The sequence below is a fragment of the Bipolaris zeicola genome (genome assembly GCF_000523435.1).
Source record: "Bipolaris zeicola 26-R-13 unplaced genomic scaffold scaffold_72, whole genome shotgun sequence".
In the NCBI taxonomy this organism is placed as follows: domain Eukaryota; kingdom Fungi; phylum Ascomycota; class Dothideomycetes; order Pleosporales; family Pleosporaceae; genus Bipolaris; species Bipolaris zeicola.
In genome coordinates this window covers 1-15467 of record NW_006912121.1, presented here as the reverse complement: position 1 = coordinate 15467, position 15467 = coordinate 1, and the positions used below count along the sequence as shown (strand labels likewise).

General features: G+C 51.1%; 5 protein-coding genes across 5 annotated transcripts; 3 read left to right on the top strand and 2 right to left on the bottom strand.

The window, feature by feature from the left end:
- Positions 1-215: 215 nt before the first annotated feature.
- Positions 216-5484, top strand: COCCADRAFT_95896 (uncharacterized protein; the record flags this gene model as incomplete). Its single annotated transcript, XM_007714011.1, has 2 exons — positions 216-572; positions 640-5484. The coding sequence occupies 2 exons, from the start codon at positions 216-218 to the stop codon at positions 5482-5484; spliced, it is 5202 nt and encodes a 1733-aa protein (XP_007712201.1).
- Positions 5485-7224: 1740 nt separating this feature from the next.
- COCCADRAFT_95960 (uncharacterized protein) lies at positions 7225-8069 on the bottom strand (the record flags this gene model as incomplete). Its single annotated transcript, XM_007714010.1, has 2 exons — positions 7225-7529; positions 7577-8069. The coding sequence occupies 2 exons, from the start codon at positions 8067-8069 to the stop codon at positions 7225-7227; spliced, it is 798 nt and encodes a 265-aa protein (XP_007712200.1).
- A 1078-nt stretch (positions 8070-9147) lies between these two features.
- Positions 9148-10345, top strand: COCCADRAFT_4956 (uncharacterized protein; the record flags this gene model as incomplete). The annotated part of the gene is made up of 3 exons (XM_007713994.1): positions 9148-9314; positions 9364-10054; positions 10109-10345. The coding sequence occupies 3 exons, from the start codon at positions 9148-9150 to the stop codon at positions 10343-10345; spliced, it is 1095 nt and encodes a 364-aa protein (XP_007712184.1).
- Positions 10346-11038: 693 nt separating this feature from the next.
- Positions 11039-12840, top strand: COCCADRAFT_36681 (uncharacterized protein; the record flags this gene model as incomplete). The annotated part of the gene is made up of 2 exons (XM_007714009.1): positions 11039-12347; positions 12404-12840. The coding sequence occupies 2 exons, from the start codon at positions 11039-11041 to the stop codon at positions 12838-12840; spliced, it is 1746 nt and encodes a 581-aa protein (XP_007712199.1).
- Positions 12841-14173: 1333 nt separating this feature from the next.
- Positions 14174-15100, bottom strand: COCCADRAFT_95942 (uncharacterized protein; the record flags this gene model as incomplete). Its single annotated transcript, XM_007714008.1, has 2 exons — positions 14174-14523; positions 14953-15100. The coding sequence occupies 2 exons, from the start codon at positions 15098-15100 to the stop codon at positions 14174-14176; spliced, it is 498 nt and encodes a 165-aa protein (XP_007712198.1).
- Positions 15101-15467: the final 367 nt, after the last annotated feature.

The following is a 15467-nucleotide window of genomic DNA, read 5'->3' as shown; positions in this document are numbered from 1 at the left end:
TTCCCGCGGCTGCCTTCCTTCGACAACACTGCCCTTTGCGCGCGGCGCGCATCTAATACACCCGGGCAACAAAGCCAGTCGACGCAGTCACAACGGCAATCCCATTTACTAGTTAATCCGCCGAGGCAACGGCCGCCGTGGCCACCGCGAGCGACGACCGATAGCACGGTCCCTACCAATTTCATCCCCCATTTCACTCCTTCGAAACCGCCAACATGCCTCCCGGCGCGCCACTTCAGTCAAAATGTCCCCTCCGGACGATCAAGGAGATTCAGTTTGGTCTGCTCTCCCCCGAGGAGATCAAGGCCATGAGCGTTGTTCATATCCTCTACCCAGAAACCATGGACGAGCAGAAGCAGAAGCCGCGTGAGCAAGGTCTCAACGACCCCAAGCTTGGCACCATTGACCGCATGTACTCGTGCGCGACCTGCAAAGAGGACATCCAGGTCTGCCCCGGCCACTTTGGCCACATTGAGTTGCACACGCCTGTTTTTCACGTTGGATTTGTCGTCAAGATCAAGAAGCTCCTCGAGACCGTCTGCCACACTTGTGGCATGATCAAGGCTGACTTCGTAAGTCTTCCTAGGCGAAGACAGAGACTTCAGGCGCTTGGACAATTTTTGCTAACTGCAACACCAGAACCATCCCGACTGGCAGGCAGCCGCCAGAACCAAGGATGCGAAGAAGCGCTTCGACAAGATCTGGCGTATGTCGCGGACTAAGAACGTGTGTGTTCAGGATGTCGAAGAGAGTGGCAAGGAAAACAAAATTCCCAAAATTCCCCATGGCGGCTGTGGTAGCAGACAGCCCGATACCATCCGTAAGGAGGGTCTCAAGCTCACAGGAACCTGGAAGCAGAGCAAGAAGGATGACGACGACGGTCAGGGCGACCGCAAGGAAGTCATCACCCCCAAGCAGGCGCAGACAATCTTCAAGCTCCTGTCTGATAACACGCTTGCCCTGCTCGGTCTGAACGCCGACTACGCCCGTCCCGAGTGGATGATTCTTGATGTCCTTCCTGTGCCGCCTCCTCCAGTCAGACCCAGTATCTCCGTTGATGGTACTGGTCAAGGTATGCGCGGAGAGGACGACTTGACATACAAGTTGGGAGACATTATCCGCGCCAACCAGCGTGTAGCCGAGTGTCAACAAGAGGGCTCGCCACAGCACGTCACGGCTGAGTTTGAAGCTCTTGTGCAATACCATGTTGCAACATACATGGATAACGATGCCAACGGTGTTCCGCAAGCCATGCAAAAGTCCGGTCGTCCTCTGAAGACAATCCGTGGACGATTAAAGGGAAAGGAAGGCCGTCTTCGTGGCAACTTGATGGGAAAGCGTGTCGACTTCTCTGCACGTACAGTCATCACTGGTGACCCCAACCTGTCGTTAGACCAAGTCGGTGTTCCTCGTTCCATCGCACGAACGCTCACCTACCCCGAAGTTGTGACCAAGTTCAACATCAGCAAATTGACCAACCTGGTACGCAACGGTCCAAATCAGCATCCTGGTGCCAATTACGTTATCAAGGCCGACGGCGTTCGTCTCGACCTCAAGCACAACAAGAATCTCGACGACTTGCGACTACAATACGGATGGAAGGTTGAGCGTCACATTGATGATGACGATGTCATCATCTTCAACCGTCAACCCTCTCTGCACAAGGAGTCCATGATGGGTCATCGCGTGAAAGTCATGCCTTATTCCACTTTCCGTCTCAACCTGTCCGTCACATCTCCTTACAACGCCGATTTCGATGGTGACGAGATGAATCTTCACGTTCCTCAAAGCGATGAAACTCGTGCCGAAATCCAGAACCTGTGCATGGTACCAAAGCAGATTGTATCGCCCCAGAAGAATCAGCCCTTGATGGGTATCGTGCAGGACACGCTTCTTGGTGTTTACAAGATGACTCGTCGTGACAACTTCATTCCTATCGAACAAGTCATGCCCATCATGATGTGGGTCCCTGATTGGGACGGTATCCTGCCTGAGCCAGCCATTCTCAAGCCCCGGCCTCTCTGGACCGGTAAGCAGATTGTCAGCATGGCTTTCCCTCGTGAGGTCAACATCGAGAAGAAAGAAGATGACTCTACGCCAAGCAAAGACAATGACATCAAAGACAAGAGTCTGATGATCAAGGGCGGTCAGCTCATCTATGGTCAAGTTACCAAGAAGATTGTCGGTGCTTCGGCTGGCGGTGTCATTCACATTGTGTTTAACGAGCTCGGTTCTGACGCAGCTGTCAAATTCTTCAACTCCTGTCAGCGAATCTGCAATTGGTGGCTTCTACACTACGGCTTCAGTTTCGGTGTGGGTGACACCATTCCGGATCCCGGCACTTCTGAAAAGATTGCGTCCGAGATTTCAAAGTCCAAGGTCAAGGTTGAGGACATCATTGCGACGGCAACAAAGGATCAGCTTGAGCCTTTGCCTGGTATGACTATCCGTGGTACTTTCGAGTCCAAGGTTCAGAAGTTCCTCAACGAAGGTCGTGAAGGTGGTGGTACTGCCGCCCAAAACAGTTTGAAGGATTTCAACAACGTCGTCCAGACTGTCGTCTCTGGTTCAAAGGGTTCTACGGTCAACATCTCACAAATGGTTGCCCTCGTCGGTCAGCAAGCCGTGGAGGGTCAGCGTATTCCGTATGGTTTCAAGTACAGAACGTTGCCACATTTCTCAAAAGACGACTACTCACCCGAGTCTCGTGGTTTCGTCGAGAACTCTTACCTTCGTGGTCTCACGCCTTCTGAGTTCTTCTTTCACGCCATGGCTGGTCGTGAAGGTTTGATCGATACGGCAGTCAAGACAGCCGAGACGGGTTACATTCAACGTCGTTTGGTCAAGGCGCTCGAAGACGTCATGGTCAAGTACGATGGAACTGTCCGTAACTCGATGGGAGACATTGTTGAGTTCATCTACGGTGAAGATGGTCTTGACGGTGCTCATATCGAGAAGCAGTCGATGGATATCATCATGTCCTCGGAACCTGCCTTTGAGGCTGCATACAAGCTCGACGTCCTGACCACTGACCAGCCAGAGATTCCTGTGTGGAAGCTCGAGAGTTCTCCCTTGTTCCAAGGTGACGTCGACGTGCAACGAGCGCTTGACGAAGAGTTCGAGGCTATCAAGAACGACCGTGAATATCTTCGTGCAAACGCCAGCGAGGATGATCTTGAGAGTTTCCAGCTTCCGCTTAACATTGCACGCATGATTCGCTCTGCTCAAGCGAGGTTCGGCATCAACCCAGAAAAGGCTGCGAGCAACCTTCATCCCATCGAGACCATCAAGCAGGTCCGCGAGACTCTTGATCGCCTAGTTGTCATTCGTGGTACCGACGAACTTTCCAGAGAGGCTCAGGACAGTGCCACCTACCTTTTCAAGGCTCACTTGCGGGCACGTCTCGCTTTCAAGAAGCTTGCGGTTGAACATCGTCTCAACAAGGAGGCACTGAGCTACGTGCTGGGAGAGTTGGAGGATCGTTTCCTCAAGGCTGCTGTTGCACCTGGTGAGATGGTCGGTGTCCTTGCAGCCCAATCCATTGGTGAACCCGCCACGCAGATGACGCTCAACACTTTCCATTTCGCTGGTGTGTCTTCCAAGAACGTTACGCTCGGTGTGCCACGTCTTAAGGAAATTCTGAACATTGCTGCAAACATCAAAACGCCTTCTATGCTTGTCCGTCAAGCAGACTCCAAGGCAAGTCAACAGCAGGCGAAGCTACTGCGAAGCACTATTGAACTTACAACCCTCCGATCACTGACGCAAGCCGTTGAGCTTTACTATGATCCTGACATTACATCTACGCTTGTCGAAGACGATCAGGACATGGTTGAGTCCTACTTCATCTTACCTGACGAGGACGAGGTCATCGAGTCGCAGTCCAAATGGTTGCTCCGTATCATTCTCGATCGCAAGAAGCTCTTGGATAAGAGTATCACCATTGGTGAAGTTGCCGGCAAGATCAAGGAAGAGTTCAAGCCCAATCTTGCAGTCATCTTTAGTGACGAGAATGCGGATGAGCAGGTCATGCGTGTCCGTTTCATCTGGGATCAGAATCTTCAGAAGGACGACGAAGATGAGGATGAGCGAGACGAGCGATGGATGCGCAAGCTTGAGAAGCATCTTCTTGACGACGTCACCCTTCGTGGTGTTCGTGGTGTTGAGCGTGCTTTCATTCGAGAGCACACTGTCACTGTCGAAAAGGAAGACAGGTCTCTTATGCACTCAAAGAACAACGATCTGTGCAAGGAATGGGTTCTTGACACTACCGGTACTTCCTTGGCTGAAGTGCTGGCCATTGAGGGTGTGGACGCAACTAAGACATACTCCAATTCCTTCATTGAAATCCTTGGAGTACTTGGTATTGAAGCAGCCCGAGCTGGTCTTCTCAAGGAGTTGGGTATGGTCTTGTCCTTTGACGGTTCTTATGTCAACCATCGCCACATGGCATTGCTTGTCGACATCATGTGCCAGCGCGGTCTTCTCATGGCTATCACTCGTCATGGTATCAACCGAAACGATACTGGTGCCCTGATGCGTTGTTCTTTCGAAGAGACTGTAGAAATTCTTCTCGAGGCTGCTGGTTTCGGTGAGCTTGACGACTGCCGTGGTGTTTCTGAAAACATTATGCTTGGTCAACTTGCCCCCATGGGTACCGGAGAGTTTGATGTTGTCATGGACAATGCTATGCTGCTCACCATGGTCGAGGACAACTCCAAGGCAATGGGCGCCGCTGCAGGCAACTACGTGGTTGGCGGTGCAGACACACCGTACCTCAACTCACCTACATATGATGGCAGTATTGGCCTTGGCTCTTATGACCAGGTGTCCTTCTCACCCATTGCTGCCGCAGGTGGCAGTGGTGATATAGGTGGCTTTACAGACTACGGAGGCACCTATGGTGGTGGCCTTAGTCCGTTTGATGGAGGCAGAAGTCCAGGCTCCGGCTTCACTGGCATGTCGCCAGGCTTCACTAGCCCCGTGTCGCCAGGCTTCTCTCCTACTTCGCCCGGCTACTCGCCTACTTCTCCAGGAATCGCCAGTCCTCGTTTTGCTGCTACATCTCCAGGGTACATGGCGTCTCCTACGTCGCCCCACTACTCTCCGACTTCGCCTCGCTATGGCTCGCCTACGTCGCCTTCGTACTCGCCTACATCTCCAGCTGGCTACTCCCCGACGTCACCTCAATATTCACCAACGTCGCCAAACTACAGCCCAACATCCCCCACATTTATGGGCGGTGCTACATCACCCGCGTACAGTCCGACGTCGCCACAGTACAGCCCGACCTCCCCCCAGTACAGTCCCACAAGTCCACAGTACCAAGCAGGCAGCGATCGTCGCTCTCCCACATCTCCCACATCCCCTCAGTACAGCCCGACGTCTCCCCGATACTCGCCCACTAGCCCTGCTGGTGCCTTCTCTCCAACCTCGCCAAGATACAGCCCGACTTCTCCGGGTCCGGCGTACTCTCCCACGTAGGTTACCCACGGTCATAGTTGTAGACGACTTCTTTTGTTGTAGTATATGCTGACTTTGACGTAGATCTCCAAAGCAGTAGGCGGCTTGTTGATATAAGGCTTCTTATTTCTTCACTGTTTTATATCGAAATCTGTTCTCTTCTTGGGATGATTTGGACGAACTCTTTACTAAAGTTGAGCAAGCTACCTTGGTGTCTGTCCGCTCTCTTGGTGAAAGGTTCGACTTAACTTCCTATCAACCCCATCACGGCTGGTCTCGTACGGCAGGTCGTATCTGCAAGCGGTCGTTCCTTTAACTAGGCTCACGTCCTTTTCAACATGTTCTGTTCGACGACTGATGGGTTTACCTCGCATGCGCCTCATTACAATGCTTTCTCGCGAAACCAAGTGTGTACAACAACAACACAATCCTTACTACCCAAGCTGCGACTTTAGCGGCACCAAAAATCTGCTCATCAACCACGCCACGAGATTGGACCTTTTTGCATACACACCCTAATTTTGAGGGTAGTATCGGCGTTTATTTTCATGGCTCTTGTCTTTGTCTTTCTCATTCCACTGCAAAAAAATATATATGCAAGGCGTTTGCGTGTGTGGGACTTGCTTTGCATTCCTGATATACACTCTAAAGAGGTGTTTGCGCTTTGATTCTTTATTGGTTTCTGCACTTTCATCACTAGAACGATCACAACATTCAGTAGCCCGCTCAAATCGCGCATTGGGGCTTTTTGTTTTCTTGTTAGCTGGAGAACCAGATTGGGGAGGATGCGAGATGGGGAGATGTTTGAAACGTCTGCATTACGAGCGGCGAGTTATAGTAGCAACTGCGTCGACGTACGCGATATGAGTTATAATAAGAAATTCACGAAAAGTTGGGAGAGTCTTTGTTTGTCCTGAGGTGTTGTGACATTGAGTGAGAATGAAGCAGCTGCCAATAACAAGCTATTGGTCATATGAAGTAATTGCGCAATTCGTTGCGGCGGAAGACCTTGAAAATTTGAATTCATTCAAAGCAGAACTGGGTGAAGAGAGACTGTGCCTTCTCATACTCATCAAGCGTCATTCATATGCAGATTGACTTGAGAAGCAAAAGTGGGGAAGTATCACGTGCACTGGCGTTGGTGGATTTTAGACGACGCTAGCGCGTCTTCAGCGAGCTACAAAACCCCGCCAAAATTATTTCTCTGTTCTGCAACGGCCTGCCTTGCCAAAGCTGCGTTTCTTTGCATACATTCAGACGCTCTTTACCGAGTTGTCCCAACGTGCAAATGAGAAATTCGGAGTAATCTTCACTTTTTATCATGCCCCCCTTCGAAAGAAGGGGAGCTGTACTGCTCGTAAGAGCCTGGCGTGACTCACGTCTGCACTCGGCATCAGAAAGCTCAGGGCCCAGAAAGCGCGTCTTTTTTTCTTGCTTCGGCAGGAGAGCGCGTGGAACTGGTGTCCCTATGGGAGTCGGTGCGAAGATTGTGTGTCTTGACCCGGTAGGGAAGAGGCGACACTGTAGTACAATACGCAGCGTACTTGACCTTGAGTAGCCCTTTGGGTGAAAAAGGGCACAGTATCATTCGATTCTGATTACTCTGGCGAGGCAGGCCGTTCACTCTTATTTTTTTTCTATGTAAGTCTGATTCTTCCAACGCATCATGTAGTTCAAGGATACTGCTAATGAAAAGTTTCATAATATGCTAGGACAAAATAACGTTCTGCGCCATGTTCCCCTACCCTCAGGTGATATGGTCTATCTTTTTCGCTCTGTCGAACTGTCTGTCACTCTATACATAATATCTGTTCGTAGCGTGAATTTTTGCCCACGCACCACATCGTCACCACTATGGATCATAAGACGGTGCTGGAACAACAGGACCCGACCGACTTTTGGTACAACGTCTACACGCTTCCGCATGTTTCCACTGAAGAAAGTTGTGGCACCGCCTTCCAGCTGTGCTTCGCCATCTTTGCCGACAGCATCGTTGAGGTATAAATGCAGGGTGAAGTATGAGCGCTCAGTACCATCAGGCGTCTCGTATGAGCCATCACAATGAGCTGCTCTAGTCAGTAGGTGTATTACGTCTACCTGATTCAAGACTCACGTTTGAAGTATTCGCCACCAACGTACTTGAGAAACCTTGCCCGTTCGTTCAGCCTAGTCAGTACCCAAGTCTCTCCCCGCCGCACAGGACCATTTCCCGTGACTTCTACCCAGTTTTGTAAAGTGTGGATTTCCGGTACAGATGGTGCTATTCTCGCCCAGAGTTTGTCCATAAGCTCCTTGTTGTCCCAGATGATGCGGCCGCACTTCCTTGTATCCTCATACATGGCCTGCATGCCACCACCCACATTCACCATTGCTCGCTCCCATTTACCGTCGGTTGTTGCCTCGGCTCCTTTGATCAAGGTTTCGCATTCTTCTTCGGTTAAGACGCCGTCTAGGACGACGGCCCAGGACTTTTCACATTCCGGTATTCCGGCTTCTTTGAAGTTGATTTTGGACTTTGTAAGATTGGGTGCTGGGCCCTCGAGGAAACCCGGAGGTAGTGTAGAAGATGGGGGTGGGGGTGAAGGCAGTTTGCTAGTGGTAGCCATGGTTGCTAGATGCCTGTGACTGCTTCGAAAAGGAGTGCGACACAAAAGCAAAGGCCGCAGCCGCATTAGGCTGCTCATCTTATATGTATAGGCCCAACAAGGCTGTAGATACACAGAAAGAAGTGTGTAAAGACTGCTGCCTGCTTCAGCCCCAGGGCCCTAGTGGCGTTGAACAACGCAAGTGGTGGCCTATCACCGTGCCTGGCGAAGGTCTAGACATGACTCTTGAGGCTTTTCCGAACAGCACACAGCGGAAATCGAGGGCTTTCAGCGGCGCCTGCTTGGACGTCCCCCATGGTGCCCCTAGCTAGCGTATAAATAGCAACCAGCAAAAGAAACGGCATTGATCGCCAAGGAATACTCACCGCTGACGTCTGCTCACTACTACGTATTATACGGCTTGTCGCCCTCCTGACAACCGTTGTCATCCGAGCTCGCCGGGTACCACGGTCGTCAGCATGGGCATGGGAAGTCACGTGAGGCGTGGTACCTGCGTGGAGCCATCGTGTTTCAGGCCTTTGGCAGCAATGCCAACTCCCACAATGGATGCACAAAGATCAATGAAAGACGCAGACCTTATGTACTACACAGCATCAAGTCGCAAATGACGTGACACGAGGCTTCAGCTACTGCGACCCTCACCATCATACACGGCGTGAATCGACGCCGCACCGCAAGCAAGCCACTGCCGCTCGCTCCACCAACCGTTGTGCCAAGCTGGGGCCCCAACCTCACTCCTAATCTCCCATTCTTCACGCTAGGTTCAACGACGTGTCGACACGCGCAACCACTACGCCAGCACCTCTCCCAAGGGCGACCCCTCCCGTCGACCAGCTGCTGTCGCCTGTCTCGAGGTGCCACCTACCACCAACTCCCCTTCTACCCGACCATCCGCACATCTCCCGTCGTTCATGCAGCCTGCGCATCGCTAGTCAACCAAGAGCCGCAAACAAGCAAACGCATTGCGGGCTCTGTGCCCTTCACCAGACCCTGTGTCTATCGATAGTCTTCATTCTTCGTCCACCAGCGACACCTGTCGCGCGCCTCTCGCTACCACCCCATCCACCTATCCGCAGCCATGTCGCACCCTGATGACAAGGTCTCTATGGACTACGGTCCCGTCCGCAACCGCTTCCCGACGCTCTTTGAGGTGTTGAGCCGCAAGACGGTCGCACCTCTAGATCTCTTCTCCTTTTACATCTACATGCGAGACCAGCAGCGATCGGTCGACTACCTAGACTTCTGGTACGATGATCGCACCCAGGGGAGTTGCGATAAGCTAACAAACCACCAGGCTCGATGTCTCACAGCACTTGCAGCTATGCCGCCTTTATGTCCGTAGATTACATCGCAGTATGATTGAGGGAACACCCGATCTGGACAACCACAGGTATTCGAATTTTGCCATGGACAATGGTGGAGAAGGACCATCCAATGAAAAAGGCGACAACATGTCCGACCAGCGATTGTCCGCCTTCCTTCGCTCCGAACGTGGAAGTCCCAACCATTCGCCGCAGCACAGCCAAGGCAGCAACCAGACTGGCGACTTTCAAAGACCGAGTGCGCATATGTCCGAGACACCCGGTGATTCGAGCTCGCCTGGCCACAACTCATCTTTCGACAACACGCAGCCAGGGAGAGAGGACCTACGTGCATCGGCAGAAAAGATTCTCTACACATATCTGCTTCCAGGCTCAGAACGAGAGATTATCATTCCCCAGAGCATTTTGTCCGATGTCCAAGAAGCGATCGAAGGACCGGAGCAGCGTGCAGATCCCGAGCTCTTTGACCAGGCTAAAGACTATGTCTTCCAAGCGATGGAGCGCGATGCATATCCTGGGTTCCTGCAGAACAAGGGCCTTGGCAACCTTGTGCCTCAGAGCATGATGGTGCGCCTGATTGTGGGATTGATCAGCTTCTTCGCGGCCATGTGGACTTCGTTCATTCTCATCTTTCTGGACAAGTCAAGAGCTACACGGTGCTGGGTATGTAATGACGATCTTTACCTGGAAACAAGAGTAGACTAACGATGCTTGCAGATCATTCTCCCCTTCACCATTGCTATATACCTGATATTCACCCACCAGTACATGCTCGACCCCATCATTGCCCTTGCGGGTTACAGCGAGTACACTTTCTTCGATTTCAACAAGATCAGGGAACCGTTTGTGAAGAAGACGCTCGCAAGACGCTCCCTGACGGTCCTGCTCATGTTCTTGGTAGTCACAGTAGCCCTGTGCTGCCTCTTCATCTTCGTTCCAGGTAAGCGCCTGTGATTATGACGGCCAAGTAGTCGTCTGGTTTTACTTTCGAATGTGTAATGTTTTTGCTTCCATTCTTTGGCGTTTTCATCTGCATGAAATGGATGGCTGCGGTGGCGGCTTGAAAGGGAGGATATGCAGATGTACGTCAAGTGGGCGATGGATAAGATACCCCCTCGCTCCGTCGATACACGACCTATAGCAGGACTTCCTTTTGTTTCTTTGGTTCGAGGCTTGTTTTTGATGTCTTCTGGTTATGGACAGCCAGTCTCCAGGTAGAGAGCATGGCGTTCTGGAGTTAGTACCAGGCATTCAGTTAGCAAGCTCAATGGATATACAACATCCGTAACAACACAATTATGTCTGTAATTGCACGAGTGACGTGATGGCTTTGTGATATGCATGCACCCGCGATGAACGTTTGGCGAACCGTTAGCATGTGGAGATGGATACCTAGGGTGCATGCATGCCAAGGCGCAATGACGTGAACCCGGGCCGGGCTCGACGGCTTCAAGTGTCAACACCACGTGCATTGTCGGTGCAACTCGCGCTGCAACAGCTGCAATTCACCAGATCGCGATTGAGATTCCGTCTAACAGTTCTGTACACGTCCTCTGTTACCATATTCGCGGGAATTGCGAACTAGTAGCTCCCAGCTGATCCTCGAAACTACGGCCACTAGCCAAGTGGATTGCAACGACCAGCAAAATGAGCGGACCAACTGCTAAGAGCAAGAGAGGGCCGACGGTGCTTATGACCGATGCTCGCGACAACACTCCCAGAGCACCACGACCACCACAGCGACCCAGCGCTGTACAGAGGCAGAGCACCAACGCGCGACTCATCTCGGTCGACAACATTCTGCAGTACGCTTCCGACATCCCCAGCCAGCAACGACGAGGCCCGCCGGGCAGTCGACCTATGGTTCACACGCGCACCCCCAGCGGTCGGCACCCGCTCGACCCCAGGCTCTCTGGTCGCCTGATCCCTCAGCACATGCCGACGCGATCAAGCAAGCTCAGCGAAAAACTAGTCCTCCTACCCGAGACGGATGGACAAGAAGAGGAAGAGAAGACTGAATTTGACGACGACGAGTTCGACGGCCCACCTACCGACGAGGATCTTGCGAGACGGACAACAAAGGGCGGCCCCAATGATAAAAGCTATGCGGAGCGATTGCCCAAAGCCAGGAGAACGGACAAGCTCTCGCGCGTCACAGCCTACTGCACTACGCAGGCGTACAAAATGAAGGCCACTGCTCAGTTTGTCAAGGACCAACACCATGCGCGTACCAAGCTGTACGATGATTGTCTGTACACTGTGTATCATCTCCCACTCTTGCCAGGAAGCGACGGCTACCGAGTCCGCAGCAGCCCAGCGCTGAAGAGTCCGGGCGGAAAGACGGTACTCGACGAGGAAATTGAGCGCAACGAGCAACGTGACCACCACGAGGGATACTTTGGCAACGAGGAAACCTATTTCGTGCGTGACGACCATGAACTAGACCACCCCTACAACCAAACGCTCGACCGCAGAGACTCGGCCGAGAACTCAAGAGTTGCGCCCAATGCGCTGAGTTTTGGCGAGATGTTTGTCTTTTCCTACGGCGTAGCGGTCTTTTGGAACTTTACCGAGAAGCAAGAGAAGGATATCCTCGCAGACTTGACCTTTTCCTCCACTGCCACTGGCGTCTCGCTCGCAACAAGGCCCTTAACCGAGTCCGACTTTGAGACGGAAGAATTCCACTTTGAATACAACCCGGAAATTCAACGCCCACGCGTGTACAACGATATGATTACTCTGAAGAGCGGCGACCACATGATCAAGTTGGCTATGAGCCACGCAATTGCTCAAAGCACGAAACTCAGCTTGTTCGAAGAAGGCATGAACAGAACTATGCTCGCAGCACAAAACGTACCGAAGCGTCTAGCCCTGACAGGCAAACTGGGAATGCGGAGAACAGACGTCGTCAAAATGATCGGCCAGCTCTTCACCAGTCGCGTTGAAGTGAATCTCTGTACGTCTATCTATCCAATCCTAAATCCCCCCCCTTGCTAACTTGCATCTCAACAGCCTCCAACATGCTCGACACCCCCAGCTTCTTCTGGGACGCAGAGCCCACCCTGCACCCCCTCTATACCGCTGTTCGTGAATACCTCGAAATCAAACCCCGCATTCAGGTCCTCAACGAGCGCTGCCAAGTCTTCCTCGACCTCGGCGAAATCCTCTCGGACTCCATTAGCGACCGCAAAATGACCAAGATTACCTGGATCATCATCGTGCTCATTGTACTCAGTATCTGCATTACGTGTCTGGAGGTGCTGCTGCGGTTTGCCATTTTGCAGAAGGGAAAGATGAATGTGCCGGTTTCTGGAGGTGGAGTGGGGAGCTTGAATGCGGTCGAGAGGATGAAGGGGATGGGACCACCTGCGTATGCTGGGCCTGGGTTGTTGGCTGCGAGGGGGTTGGTTTGGATTGGGGGTGGAGTTAAGAGTTTGGTTGTTGGGTAGTAGACGTGAATTCGTGAGATTATCCTGATATTTATTGATACGGCGTTGGTGTTATGTGGAATATAATAAGGAATGATGTAGGTATCATGTAGTATCTTGGGGAAGACTTACAACTCGTCCGCTGGCTTTTTGGCTGGTAAAACATAGCGAAGGGCGTTTAGGTTGTATTTTGTTTCTTTACATTCTGCACATTATAATAGACCGGTTGTGCTACTCAAGTACCACGTCTTTTTTTCACTTTGCCTAATTTCTCGGAGTCTACTCAGCATGTGTAGGTGTAACAACAATACACACTTTCTCAATCCCTATACAACCCCGCCTCAATTCCAACCCCATAAGCATATATTCCTCGAATCCAAATCGGAATATATACTAAGTAGTCGGTATCATATCCACCTACTGTTTTCTTCCTTCAAAATATGGAAAAATACAAGGTAAGGTACATAATCATACTCATCTCCCCCTTGTGTTCTTGTTCAAAGAAACCGCACTTGGAATCACTCTGTAACACGTGGAAGATAAGGGAAATACACTATACCCAACTCCCTTTTCTCACATCACTTACCTATCAGCGATCTCTTGATACTCCTTACAAATCTTCTATTCAAAACTAAATATTCCACTACGTGTACTACTTCTTTCCGTTGACCTACACCGTATCACTATACCCTCACATCCTATCCGTTGATTTAATTAAAAAAACCAGGGGAGTAGTGATATCTAATCTATGTATTTGTTCTTTTCCTATCAATAACTGTTTAGAGAATAGGATAGAGAACGATAATAGGTCTTTGTAAAGGGAAAAAAAAGGGCTGGGTTGTAACAGACTCGTCTCTTTTAAGGTGTTTCTTGCTTGATGTGTATTTGGGGCGTGTGAGGTAGTTATGCGAAAGGAAATAATGAAGATGGGTGTGTAAGAGTAAGATTATTATAAAGGGTGATTGATTTTTTGTATTGGGTGTAGGAAAGAGGAGAGGGTGGAGGATGGGAGGCTACAAGGTATGTTGTGTACGAGTTGGAATATGTTGTATGTAGTTGAGGACTAAGAGAGGAGAGCTTTTTTGGTTATAGGTTGTATGGGGAATGGAGTATAGAGATTGTGTGTTGGGCTGGTTTTGTAGAGACATATAATCATCAGGTAATCCGAGGACCAACAGAGGAAGCGGTGAGGTAGAAAGAGAATGTGTAGTATGATATTAGAGAAAGGATAAGAGTCTTTGGATATAACAGTAGGATGAAAAAGGAGTGATGTGAATCTAGCCATAAGAACTCCGTAATGTTCAGTTTAGGTTATAGGGCATACCCAATACCAATTTCATCAACCTCCACCATTCTACTCTGCATCTACCGCAAACTTCTTCAAATCCTCCATGGCCACTCCCCTCAAAGCCTTCTCATTCGTAGCCTTGAGCACAACCTTGGGCACCTTCTTATCATCGGGTCCCGTCCGCGCATCAAACGCTTCCTTCCACCGACTCACACACAAACACCACTTGCAGCCATCCGTCAGCCCCACCTGGCGCAAATCATTCCCACGGGCCGCCGAAAAGTCCAGAAACTCCTTTGAAACGATGCCCGCAATGGCATGGTTACCCGCATCCGACGGTGGCACCTCGCAGTATCCAGTTCGCGTGAAGCCCGTTAGCGGTTGAGTCGAGTGTAGTGCGAGGGGCTGTTTGAAAACTATACATCTCCCCCCAAAAGAGCCTGGTTAGCAAAAAAACGTATCCATCTTTTTCTCGTCAATCGTGGGAAAATTCTCCGCAAAGAAGGGTAATGCATGAAACCCGCCCCTACACCCCTCCCCTTTCGCTCAACCTTGGAACGAAAAATCCCTGAAACACGCGGTGCCTGACAAACCGCCCCAAACCCTGTTTCATACAAAATGAACCAAAAAGGGGGGGGCGGGCCACAGCTCTTTTCTCCCCCCCATGCCCGGAAATAAAAAAAAATCCAGGCACAAAAACCGGTCGGGGGTCCAGGCGCATTCCTTTACCCCCACCCAAGGGAGGAGGAGGAGTCGATACAGAGAGAGAGTGTGTGTGCGGGGAAGAAGGGAGGAGGGGGGGAGGGGGATCCAAACTCTTCTACATCCAACAAATTCAAACATACCATTCAGCGCCATCTTAGCCGTATCCTTTGTATCCTCCTTCCCACTCAACACACCCTCCCACTTAATCTGCACGTCGTGAACGCGCGCGTACTCGCGTTTACTCGGCGAGCGAATGAGATTCGACAGTAGTGTGCGTAGTATGCGCATCAGCCACACACACACACATACAAAATCCACACACAGCAACAATGGAGAAAACCAAAAAAAAGAGAAGTCAGAAAGAAGGGAGAAGTTGGAAATTCCAAAGTCCAGTTCTGTTTAACTGTTTGGGCTGTGTCGATGTGTCAAAGGAAAAGAATCAATGATGCTCAATAATTGCGTCACTCCCTTCTCCTCCCTTCTCCCTTAGCGCCATCCGGTTTCGTTCAGTACGCATGTAGGGCTGAGAAATCCAACCACCGCCTTCCTTCCCCCCCCTCCCCCCCCAAAAAAAAGTGGATGACGTGGAGCAAAGCATGATTTGCACAGCCAAAAGGGCGCAGTCAAGTCTCTGTAGATCCCCGCCCCCCCCCCC